The following is a 13,068-nucleotide window of genomic DNA, read 5'->3' on the forward strand; positions in this document are numbered from 1 at the left end:
GGGGATTTTTTTTTTATCTGCCAGGTTTTTTTTAAACTAAGCCACTCCTCATTTAATTCATTTCATTGCTGTGTTTTATATTTTCAATTTTGATTCAAATCGTTTTGAACAACTAGAAGTGGTAATGAGGCAGGGCATTTAAGTATTTTAAATAAACGGATTTTACAGAAGAGAACAATGGGAAACGGTTACGGAGACTGCTTGGAATAACATTCGATTTATACACCGCCCCTCATGACAACTTAACATCCACTCAGAGTAGTTTACAAAGTGTGTTGTTACTATCCTCATAAACCAAGGTCACCCAGCTGGCTTCAAGCAGAGGAGAAGGGAATCAAACCTGGTTCTCCAGATTAGAGTCCTGCCCCTCTTAACCACAACTACACCAAGCTGGCTCTCAAGTCAAGACTTCTCCTACTTTATGAAGACCCACCCCCACCTCCCAAGAAAAGAGTTTAAGAATAAAAGATTTTGCCAGAAGAAGTCCGAAGAGCCTGTCCTTGTGGAGCCACTTTGGTGTAGTGGTTAAGAGCGGCAGGACTCTAATCTGGAGAACCAGGTTTGATTCCCCACTCCTCCGCTTGAAGCCAGCTGGGTCAGTCACAGCTCTTCTAGACCTCTCTCAACATTGTGATTGTTGTGGGGATAATAGTAACATACTTTGTAATCCACTCTGTGTGAGCATTAAATTGTCCTGAAGGGTGGAATATAAATCGAATGTTGTTATTATTATTATTATTGTATGCCTTGGGAAGGAAGAACAGAAGGGCAGACAGGCTCTTTGGACTACCTCTGGCCCCAGACATTTTCCACAGATGTCACAGCTGCCAGAAAGGCCTAATCAAAACCTCTTTGATGTCACTAACTTATGACAGCAGAAGAGGGCAAGGAAAGCAAGGGTTCCTGCTGCCTCCCAGACCCCAAGGGGCAGCCTTAATTGGGTCCCCCCCCCCAAAGCAGATCTTCACATTGCTGAATGAGAACTTTAGTTCTTTTGAAGAAGAACTCAAAATCCTCACCTAGGGACTTGTGCACGCCATGGTCTGGTGTTACATTGACAAGAAGCAGCGAGAAACTCCTCGCCCGGGTACACAAAGACTCATTAATATTTCTGACAGTGTGTCGTGCACGTAGCAGCATGAACATGGCTCTGGAGAGACCATGGGGTGGTTTGCATAACTACTTCCCTCTCCGTACATGTGGCAGCTTTCACAAGAGGCACTTAAAACAGAGGTCACGCTTCCCACATCCCTCATGCACAAAACATGAACGCCCGGGCCCCAATTCCACTCCCTACCTTGCACAAGTCACAATCAGGGAAGTGCACGCATTCCACACTACAACGGCCGCCTTAGTACTTACCTTGTGGGATGCAAGCTGTCACTCCCGCTTGTGCAGGCAGAACTAAGAATCAACCATCGCCATCTTATATAAAAAACATAAAGGCCTCACTGGATCAGGTGATGGGTCTATCTCCCCCAGCATTTGTTTCCAGCAGTGACAAACCTGATGCTTCCAGGAATCCCGCTAATTATTATTAGTTATAGTTAGAACTTGCAATACATTATAATACTATCCCTCTTAGAGTCTCTCTACACGAAACACCTGACACATGAAGAACATGTGTCAGGAGATACAATGGTAGCCGGGAAGAGAAGTTTAAAAAGACAGAGACGGCAGCAGAGAAAGGCTTGCTATACACTGGAGCTGTGTGAAGGGGCTGTGAAATGCCAGAAGGGAAACTGCAGCCCATTGTAACCTCTCCAGGTTCAAGCCGGGCTCCAACCCATTTCCATTCCTCGCTGCCCTCTGGTTGGGGTCCTACACAGTTTTAGACTGAAGAGGTGAAATTGACAGAGCCTTTAGGGTGGTGAAGATGAAATTAAAAAACCCTTTAAGAGCCAAGCTACAAGTGACGCCTGACACAGGTTGGGAACTTGTCAGCTTCCCTCAAGTTTTGATGGGAAATGTAGGCATCCTGGTCTTGCAGCTGTAATGGAGAGCCAATCTGTAAAACCAGGATGCCTACATTTTCCATCAAAACTTGAGGGAAGCTGACAAGTGTCCAACCTGTGTAAGGCATCACTTGTAGCTTGGCTCTTAGGAGGACACTGTGTCTCCCTGCACTTGACAAACATGTGTGGAGACATTTCATGTAGAGAGACTCCTAGAGAAGCAATCTTCTGAGCTGATCCTTTATACTATAGTTCCAAGCAAGACAAGAATGCTTGACCACAGCATTCTGCTTTTGTACAGGGAGGTTTTATTGAAAGGTCGGCTTCCTCCACAAAGCTGCCCCCATGCCCTTTCAAACTATCTGAGCGACAGCAAATTCTATACGTTGACTGTTGTCCTGTGTGAAGAGGTACTTTCTCTTCTCTGCCCTGAATCTGCAGAAACAACTGTGACGCAACATGTGATGAGAGAATCGAAAACCGCATCGTGCAAATTTTCTAATCACAGCAGTAGCTGTTGCACTCTTCTATGAATGCCCGCAGTGCAGAAACAGGGTGGCAAAATACTGTGACAGTCCGATCCTGATCAAGCCCACATGCGCCTACAATTTAAAGGGGTGGGGGGAATGCTGAGGGCTCCATTCATAGTACTCCCAGTAGCACACTTGGTTTAGCCATGGAAATGAGAAAAGAGATCTGCCCAAGCATTGTCAGTGAGCCCATGGGAGCGATGGAACCAAGCCAGGCATGTCAGATTCAGTGACTCGATTTGGGTACTTCTCTGAACACAAATTCAAAGTACACTTAGAGCCAAAACACACGTTAAGAAATACCTAGGTTCAGCACGTGTTCTCTTACCTCAAGGTTTGCCGGGATCTGTAGGCGTCCTGGAAGCTTAAAGTTTAGCATTTACAGAGCAGCAGGGAGGGAAATACAGGCGCCTGTATTTCCCTTCCCCTTCCTGCTGCTCTGTAAATGCTAAACTTTAAGCTTCCAGGACGCCTACAGATCCCGGCAAACCTTGAGGTAAGAGAACACGTGCTGAACCTAGGTATTTCTTAACGTGTGTTTTGGCTCTTACACCTGGGAGAAAGAGCACAGGGAGTACACAGAACTCCTTGCCAGAGTCAGGTCAAGAATTGTCAAGCGCAAATCCTGGCCTGAACTGGGGAATTTTTTTTGCCACTCGGGAGATTTGGAGGCCAATTGGTTTGAGCAGGAAAGCTGAACTGAAGGCTGGGAGAAGATAATTGCTCCCTTGATGGGGTAGGGACGGAAGAACAACCTTTTGATATTTTATCCGGCCAGATCAGAGACTTCGTATCAACACAAAGATAGTTTCAGGTAGGTAGCCGTGTTGGTTCTGCCGTAGAACAGCAGGATTTGAGTCCGGTGGCACCTTTCAAGAGTCAAAGCTCCCTTTGATATCTGAAGAAGGGAGCTTTGACTCTGGAAAGCTTATACCCTGAAAATCTTGTTGGTCTCTAAGGTGCCACTGGACTCAAATCCTGCCAATTAAAACGTCAGATGCTCCATACCCTTATTCCCTCTTGCTCAAGTTCCAGTTCTCTCACTAGGCTAGCTTTCAACTTGGGCAACCTCTTGGGACAAAGGACTAATTGTCCAGTGGCATCAATCTCCAAGTCAAAGAACTAGAAAAGCCATCGCTCTCGGTTTCACTACCAGCCGGCGCCAAAATCCCAACCCTGAAGTCTCAGGTCTGCCCTTCGCTTCCGAAACACACTGCTTGCCCAGGCGTACCGACTCTGGCAAGTCTGTAAGTGGGGTTTCCCAGCTGTGAGAGAGGAATGCCTCCTCTATGGCCTTTCAAGGTTTTAATCCCTCAGAAGTTTCAAGAGCCTTGACGGAAACATAAGCCCAGTGCCAAGATACACACTGATCTCCAAAGGCCCTGCTTGGAGAGTCCAAGGTCAGGCCGACAATTGTTCAACAGGCATGGAAAGCTACACTGATGTTTCGAGGAGACACCACTCTAATTGTGGATGACAGCCAACGAGAATTTCAGGGGTATGTAAACATAAATATGCTGGCAACGTCAGCAAGTCACTTCCAGCCTCAGTCGAATGACAACTGTCATTCTTCTAAAAACCATTCTTCTGATTACCACCTTGGTTTTTCCCCCTCCGGGGTGGAGTTCAAGGAGCTTTTGGGCAAACTCTTTGAAGGGCTCCTCCAGCACCAAGTTTTTGATCATACTAGGTATTAACCCCTCAAGGGGTAACAGGTCAAGAGATAAGACTCAAGGAAACCGGCTTGACAGAAGGATGTAATAACTAGGGTTGAATTACTACGGCCCATGCTGGGATACAATGGACGGGTGTGTGCGTGCGCGCTTATGTTCCTAACAGCCTTGTGAACAGTTTTGAATGACTGCCTACAAGTTAGAGTCCAGCAGCACCTTTAAGACTAACCAACTTTATTGTAGCGTAAGCTTTCGAGAACCACAGCTCTCTTCGTCAGATGCATCTGTGGTTCTCGAAAGCTTACACTACAATAAAGTTGGTTAGTTTTAAAGGTGCTACTGGACTCTACTGTTTTGCAACTACAGACTAATACGGTGAACTCCTCTGGATCTATGCCTACAAGCTGTCCACCTCTTCTTCCTCTCCACTCCAGGAATCCAACAGCATCCCGGGGACCTATCTGGGGGATTTTAAGGCCGTGAGAAACAGCAAGGAAAACCAACTGTGAAGCTGCATTCTGCCAGGAAAGTTCATAAGGCACTACGCCGGCTGCGCAAACTGTCTTGCCTGGTCTTTGAAAGATTCGATTCTCTTTCTGACAGGAGCAACAGAGTTCAGGCAGGAGCATTGCAGGGGGGGCTACTGCTGCCTACCCTGGATCTAAAGAGGCAGCCAAGGATAACACTGCAACACCCTTTCCAGTTGAGGAAATAGCTGGGGGTTCAGCAAGGGGTGGAGGGGAGCACAAGCAGACCCCCCTCAAATCATATTCCAAAACAGGTCATACTAAATCAACCCTAACGATTGCTTCTTTCTGTTAAGCAGGTTCTCTCGAGTCTTATCTCTTGATCTGCTGCACTTAAGTACAATCAAAAACCTGAGGTCGGAGGAGCCCTTGAAACAGTCGTGCCCAAAAGCTCCTTAAACTCCACCGCAGCCCGAAATGAAAAACCGAAGGTGGCAATTGGATCAATGGGCTTTAAAAGGGTGATAAATACAATGGAAGGATGTGAACCGATTGGACCTTGTCTCAAAGAAGGCGCAATCTCCATCTCTGATCCAATACAGCAGTCATGCGCCCTCCTCTGCTGGCATTCACACACACAGTTGGATGCACACATGCACAAAGCCTCCTTTACCCGTAGTCTGCCTTGCACACAGATACTTCTGCAGTACAGAGAATGTTCTGCTCCACAGACTAGCAACATTTCTTCACGTTTTCTCCATCTTATGAACACAAGTTGCTTCTTGCCAGGTACGTTGTTCTAAAGCTTTCCCAACCCTTGATTCTTGTCATCTGTATACCAGTAACGGGCACGGCTAATGTAACTGGAAGAACAGGGTCCACATGGGTGACACAGACGACAAAGAGAGAAGACGAGCCATCTACATGAGGTTGAATTCATTTGGGCCAAAAGCCACTAGTTGGCCATGCCCGGATCTGCAGCCAAAGACATGGTCAGGATCGGTATGGAGTACTAGGTGGACACACCTGAAGACAAATTGACTGTGTTCTCTACCCAAGGAACTCCAAGTTCATCCATCTCGACCTCAGAGTTTCTGGTGGAATCTGGAGCAGAGCAGGTAATCATGGAAGGGACCTCTGGGGTCATCTAGTCCAACCCCCTGCACAATGCATGAAATTCACAACTACCTTCCCCCTCCACCCCACCCCACCCTGTGACCCCTGCTCCATGCTGGCCTGGGGGAAATTGCTTCCTGACTCCAAAGTGGTGATTGGCCTTACCCTGGGTGTGCAAGAAGGAGCCATGATAACTAAGCACCGACATAACCCTTCCTGCCCTCCGTCTCATGATCTGCCTAGGATCATAGAATCAGCCATCTAGCCTCTGCTGAAAAACCTCCAAAGGAGACCCCACCACCTCCTGAGGAAACCTGTTCCACTGAGGGACCGCTCTGTCTGGAAGTTCTTCCTAAAGCTCCACTTTGCTGACCAGGCAGGGACAGACCGCTAGACTCCTCGTATTTAATCCAAGTCTGGACAATCCAGAACCCTTTTATTGCCTGCCCTTCATTCCATGCTGCGCCTGAAAAGGGCTCCCAGCTCACACAAGCCTAGCAAGCTTGCAAGGTTGGGCCCCATCTCTCTTCGCTATGGGGTTCTTGATCCACAGTCCACAGGCCCTGAGGAAGATCAGCACAGGTTCGCCTAGATCGAGCATCTGCACTCTGCAGCACACAGCGTAACTCAATGACGCGTCTGCTTCCAGACTGAGATGAGGCGCTACCTTCATGCGGGCTCTGATACTACGGTGCGGAAGGCAGTGTGGGACCACCCACACGGCCTGACTCTGCCCAGGGAAGGACAGAGGGGAGTGGAAAGCGATGCTCACTTCTAGATCTGACCCCCAGCTGCCTCCAGGGTCACCATCACCAAGCCCAGAGATGCTGGATGACTTGCCGGGAGGTCGCAGAACCAGGGGAAGGGGAAGGTTTTGGCCTCCGTTTCCGACTCGTGCGCCTTCCCTGGGCATCTGGTTGACCACTCTGTGGACTAGAGGGTGGTGGACTAGATGGAACAGCTGTCTGATTTAGAGGGGTCGCTCTCAAGAGCACCAGAGGATGAGCCTCTAAATGCCCTAAGAGGGGGAGGCCAGGCTGGATCGTTTGGGGGCTGCTCCAGTATTTTAAAAGCTTGGTCCGGTTTGGGCAGCCACTGGAGCAAGGAGCTGCTTTCTACCCATCCTGACTTGGCAGGCAGACTGAGATAACATGTGACAGATCCCCTTTGTGGGCTCTGCTTCTGCATTAACTCGACTGTGGCAAGATTGGACACCCAGCCCTAGAAAATCCAGCTTCTGTCTACACCTCTAGAATATTTCTCAAGCCATTTGTCTTCTCAGCTCCCTCATTTTGTGGTGTTCCAACAGAATCCCCTAGATGGGTCACAGCACTGAGGAATGCCGATGTTAGAGACTGAGCTCTGGTTGCACCCACTCAGCCGTCAAGTCAGCAAGGAACACGGAAGCACGCGCTTCAGTCCTCTGGTCTGATCTCCGGGGCTCAGGACCATCAGCATTGCTCTCTACATCACAAGACTGCCCACCGGGCTGCCTTATCTCTGTGGTTTGCAGCGATGAGCCGGGACAGCAGTTGACAGGCCTCCTTATTTGGTGGAGCAGCAAGCCTTAGAAACACACGAGACGTTGCACTTCTTCGGTGTCCCCAAGATCTTACACACAGCCACGTGGGCCTGGGGACTAGGGCTGCACAGGAGAGTACGCCGTGCACTTTGACCGGCCCAGTCCTAACCTGTTTCAGGGAGCTGCTGTGGAGGTCGATGGGCTCTGCAAAACATTCAGCAGCATGTAAAAAACAGGACAGCGACAGCACAACCACCACAAATCGAGTGGCTTGAATTGAATCATTTTCCAGAGCTGGCGTCTATTTTAGTAACAAATCGTTGTGTCCTGCCTTGATTTTCTTGAATCCACGAGAGACACAATCCTCCTTCTTTGTCATACCCATTAGTCCTCCAATAATAGACGGTATTTAATTAGCAGCGATTAGAACACGAGCCACACAAAAGCTTTTATACCATTCAGAAACTCTTCCTGATAATAACGTTTATTTAACACGTCAACTATTCTTCGAGTAACTGGGGTGCAGATTAGTTTAATAAATAATAACAACACTTGCGTAGTGTTTTCACAGTTCAAAGAGGTTCACACACATCTTATTGTAATTTTTACAGGCACAGCGTCAGACAGCCCGATAGAATTGGGGGCGGAAGGACTGAGAGAGTGTGTCTAAGACCACCAGCCAGTTCATAATAATGATGATGATGATGATGATGATGATGATGATGATGATGATGATGATACTTGATTTAGGACAACTTCAGGACAACTTAACACCCACTCAGAGTAGTTTACAAAGTGTGTTATTATCCTCATGACAATCACCCTGTGAGGTGGGTAGGGTGAGAGAGCTCCTAGAAGCTGTGACTGGTCCAAAGTCACCCAGCTGGCTTCAAGAAGAGGAGTGGGGAATCAAACCTGGCTCTCCAGATTAGAGTCCTGCCGCTCTTAACCACTACACCAAACTGGCTCTCTCATGGCAGAGAGATATTTCGAGCCACACTTTATTTTTATTTTTTAGTTTACTTCATTTATATCTCATTTATATTTATTTTTATCATTTAGTTTACTTTCTCCCCAATGGGGACCCAAAATGGCTTACATCGTTTTCCTCTCCTCCATTTTATCCTTGCAACAACCCTGTGAGGGAGGTTAGGCCGAAAGAGCATGACTGCCCCAAGGCCACCCAGCAAGTTTCCACGGCAAAGTGGCGATTTGAACTTGGGTCTCCCAGATTCTAGTCCGACACTCTAGCTACTACCCCCCAATGGCTCTCTCATACACACCCCACAGCTAATTTTCTCAGCTGCTACGCTACCCCAACTCACTTTACCAATTTAAATATGGCTACTATTTTCACTGGACAAGATGACTTAGCCCCAGAATGTATACAAAAAAGCAGACTGTACCCCCGCTGTGGAATATGATAGAAATTACTGATATGGACGTTACCGGGAACAGAAACTGCTTAGTTTCCCAATGGTGAGGAGAGCTCACTTCCTTGAGTTTCCTTAGGGTACTTCTATTACCAGGGTTGTCAAATAAATTGCAAATTGTGTTAGTTTGATATTGCAAAACAAGATAAAAATGTAGTGGCACCTTAAAGACTAATTACATTTATTTCACTAGGAACTTTTGTGGGTCACAGAAGTGGGCTGTGTGACCCGCGAAAGTTCCTAGTGAAATAAATGTTCGATATATTGTCGAAGGCTTTCACGGCCGGAGAACGATGGTTGTTGTGGATTTTCCGGGCTGTATCGCCGTGGTCTTGGCATTGTAGTTCCTGACGTTTCGCCAGCAGCTGTGGCTGGTATCTTCAGAGGTGTAGCACCAAAAGACAGAGATGTCTCAGTGTCACAGTGTGGAGAAGATGTTGGCAGGTAATTTATATCTACTCAGGAAGGTGGGTTTGGGCTAAGTCATCCTGTAAGAGGATGACACTGTGACACAGAGATCTGTGTCTTTCGGTGCTACACCTCTGAAGATGCCAGTCACAGCTGCTGGCGAAACATCAGGAACTACAATGCCAAGACCACGGCGATACAGCCCGGAAAATCCACAACAACCATCGAAATAAATGTTAGTCTTTAAGGTACAACTAGATTTTAGATAAATAAACACAAGGGATTTCCTAACAAGAAAACATGGCTTGCAGTGCAGGCATATTAAAGAGGTAGCAAACACTGGCAAAGGGTCTTCTGCCGCTGTCCATAAGCAGCCAAGGAAGAAACCCAAGGCATATATCAACATCCACAGCAAACGGCCAAGGATCATTTCACATAGCTGGAATGGAAGAGGAAAACGCTTGCCAACTGAAGACTGCATTGGTGTGCTGTTTCCCTTTTCGCTCGTGATGCCCCCATAACAAGTGTCACAGCTAACGCTGATTTAGCAGCTGCATGTTCAGTGGCACTGAGATTTTAAAGTTAGTCCCCTCATCTGCATCCTTTTCACGCTGCAAATAGAACGCTACAGTGCTCGGCTGAGAGGTTGCAGCGGATGCTTCATTTTTTAACAGACACTCTTGTTCACCGATGGCCAACCTGCGCCACAAGTACCACTAGAAGTCTGTGGCACTCCCAGAGAGAAGCAGGAGAATCTGTGGGCCTAACTATGGTCTAGAGCAAGTCCAAACGTGTCCCATTATGCTGACGTCAGTCCACCAGATGCATACTACTGCCCCCCCCCCCAGGGGCTGGTGTCATTGCCAATCTGAGGATGCAGCTCCCAGGTGATGAAAAACACTCAGAAAGAATAATATACAAGACTGAGCCAGTGTGATGTAGTGGTAAGAGTTTGAGACCAGGATCTGGGAGACCCTAGTTCGAATCCCCACTCTGCCATGGACGCTTGCAGGGTGACCTTAGGCCAATCACACACTCTCAACCTAACCTACCTCACAGGGTTGCTGGGAGGCTAAAACAGAGAAGGGAAAAATGCTGTAAACCACTTTGGGTCCCCACTGGGAGAAAAGTGGGGTATAAATGAAGTAAATAAATGTAACTCTGTTTTTGGAGGGTACGTCAAACTGTGAAGGCCTGGTATGCGCCCTTGTTCGGAGATAAAAATGAATCTATTACACCCAGAAATACGCAAGTATTGTAGTGCATACTGGAGCACACTTGCCAAAGAGGTCAGTCACAACTATTCCTTCTGGGGACAACAGAATTAGTCCCAGAATGTTCTTTCCATCAAGTACTCAGAAACACGGCTGAACATTGTACAAATGAGTCACATTTAACAACCCACTAGTGAAGAACGAGAGCTACTGCTGTAAGGACACTTGAGATCAGGCTTCCTAACAGGGAAGCGCTACTGGAAAGACAGCTTTTAAAATGTTTTACCATTGTAAACATCTCTAAGGAGAAGTGAGGCGCCCTGAGCTGTCCCTAAGGCAGTCATTAACTAGGGTAGCCAGAGAGCCAACGCACAGCACCCTGACACCACAGTGCACTACTGAGAAATGGGGAGTGGTGCAGCGGTGGATCAGGGCCCAAGAAATATAAGGCATGTAAATACAAGGGAGGGGGGCTGAGCATTTGCGTACACCATCTCTAAGGAAGAATGAGGAAGAATGTCATCTCTGGGACACTAATTCCACACTACAAAGTACACATGTTGCAAAGATTCCTCGCTCTGTGGGAGCGTTATCAGGCACTGCAGCCCAAATCATGCTTCCTACTAAGTTCCCCAAAGTTACTAGTCCACAAAAAAGATTCACTAGGCCACCTCCTGACATACTGGTCATTTGGGACCCTTAAAAAGGGAAGGGGGAGAGAAGGAAAACCGCTTGCTTCTATCTGACAAAAGCTTTGCTTTCTGTCACTCTAGAGGCGACTCTTGTTTGGTACCAGAGTAGAAATGGCTACTGACAAATCTACCCTCTCTCATCATTGGTTCAGGTATGCCTCTGCAGAAAAGCGTTAAGTCAAAGCTGAGCTATACATTCCCTAGGCAGCCTCAAAAAGGTTCAGCTGCAGTTTCTTCTGCCCCCTCCTTCTGGCACCTGGACCTGCTTATCATTTGCCAGAAGGCAGAAGAGCCTGCATATCATTAGAATCTGCTTACAATTGCACCTCTTTCCGGCGGGAACAGCCTGGACTTTCTACAGGCCCAAAGAGTCTGCCAAAGACACAGTCGCAAATCCCTAATATCTGATGTAATAAACAAGACCTCTGCCCAGTCTTTCAAGCTTTAAAATGGGGATCACATCTTCCTATGTTACTGAGGATCAGCAAGTTGTAAAGCACCTCCAGTGCCGTGTTAACACGCACCATGCTTTAATCGCTGTTTTTATGTTTTTGTATGCATATTCAAGCTCTGGTTTTAATTGTTTTAATAGTGTGGTTTTCTGTTGTTTCTTAAAGGTGGGATTTTATGATGCACATTTTTTAATAGTCAGCCACCTTGATGGTCCTTACGAGGGCAGAACACCAAAGTACACATTTTGTACATAAATAAAATCAATCAATCATAATGAAGGACAGACTTGATGCGGACCCACAGACTTCACAGCCATCGTCACCCTACAGCGGATGTCATTCCAGCCCTGCTGATCCTGCATTCTCCCAGACCTGCCACAGTTGTCAAATGACACAATGATGAAAGAGCTGTTTGAGAACCAGGCTGCAAAGTTTGGGGCCTAAGTTACACACAGACAAAAACATAGAGATGGTTCCCTTGCTCGTGGGAGGTAAAGCAGGTTCACGCAAGAGACCCCCTTGCCTTTTGAGGTGCAGTGCTTCCCTCCCCCCCAGGCCCCCCTCCATGCCATCTCACCCGGGACCTACCTCCTCTAACTCATCCTTGGCATCCAAACTGGTGTAGATCAGCAATTTCCCTCCTCCTCCTCCTCCTCCTCCTCCACCACCACTCGCTGTAGCTGCTGCTGCTCCCCCTTTGCCTTTCTGCATCTCCATAGCAGGCTGGGGATGAGAGAGATGCCCCCCTTCCTCTCTCACAACACTCGCTCTCGCTGCACCAGTGTGAAAGGGGGGAGGTGAGAGATGGGTAAGCCCCACACTCACCCCCTTGCAGTTTCCTCAGCTGCTGCCTATAGGGAGTGGGGGCAGATCTATTGGGGTGGGAAGATGAAAAGCGGGGAGGAATTCCTCCTCTTTAAGCCCCTTGCCTTTTCCCTCGAGAGTTGTATGCCTGTAACTACACCTCACTTTCTTTAAGGGGAGCACTTTTGGGGGGAGGGGATGCTTAAGTCTCCCTCTTGTCAACCTGTTTTTTGGGACAGAGCCCTTCAGTTCCTAATTTGGGGGATCATGATTGACAAACCAAATAAGAGTCAGGGGAGGAGGGAGTATTTGAGTGAGATATGTTGGGGGGGGGTCTCCTAGCTTTGAAGGGCGGGGTTTAGGGAGAGGGGGTCTTTTAGGGCGGGGCTGTAGCCCCAGGGGGCGGGGCTTGGGGAAATAAGGGTGGGGGACTCTCTTGTTTCGTAGGCGTATCTATCTGGCTTTTCCGCCCTCCTGGACCAAATAAAGGGGAATGTATGTATATAAAGGGGGGGGGGGTGTCTGCACCGGTGGGGGGGTAGGGAGGGGGAGCGTGCGGCTCCTCGCCCCCCACCCAGCCAGCCGCACAGACCGGAAGTCACTGGCTTGAGGCGAGCGAGTGTGTGAGAGAACGGGCAAGGAAGAAGCAGAGCCTCGCGCAGCCGGAAGAGCACGCCTCTTCACTTTCCCCGCCTCCCGCCGCTCCGGCGACCTATCCGAGCTCAGGGAGAGCGATAAGTGACAGGGACCATCCCGTCGGGCCAATCATCGGAGGCCGAGGGGGCGGAGACGCGAGGCCACC

General features: G+C 48.3%; 1 protein-coding gene across 1 annotated transcript in view; it reads right to left on the reverse strand.

Moving 5' to 3' along the window:
• The window catches only part of INTS3 (integrator complex subunit 3), a 140,239-nt gene extending 127,396 nt beyond the window's left edge, over window positions 1-12,843 (reverse strand). Inside the window, exon 1 of the mRNA XM_054995062.1 lies at window positions 12,051-12,843. Within this exon, the coding sequence (XP_054851037.1) occupies window positions 12,051-12,179 (129 nt within the window). The 5' untranslated portion in view covers window positions 12,180-12,843. The remainder of the gene's footprint in view (window positions 1-12,050) is intronic.
• Window positions 12,844-13,068: the final 225 nt, after the last annotated feature.

This window comes from Eublepharis macularius, chromosome 1 (assembly GCF_028583425.1).
Source record: "Eublepharis macularius isolate TG4126 chromosome 1, MPM_Emac_v1.0, whole genome shotgun sequence".
NCBI classification, from domain to species: Eukaryota; Metazoa; Chordata; class Lepidosauria; order Squamata; family Eublepharidae; genus Eublepharis; species Eublepharis macularius.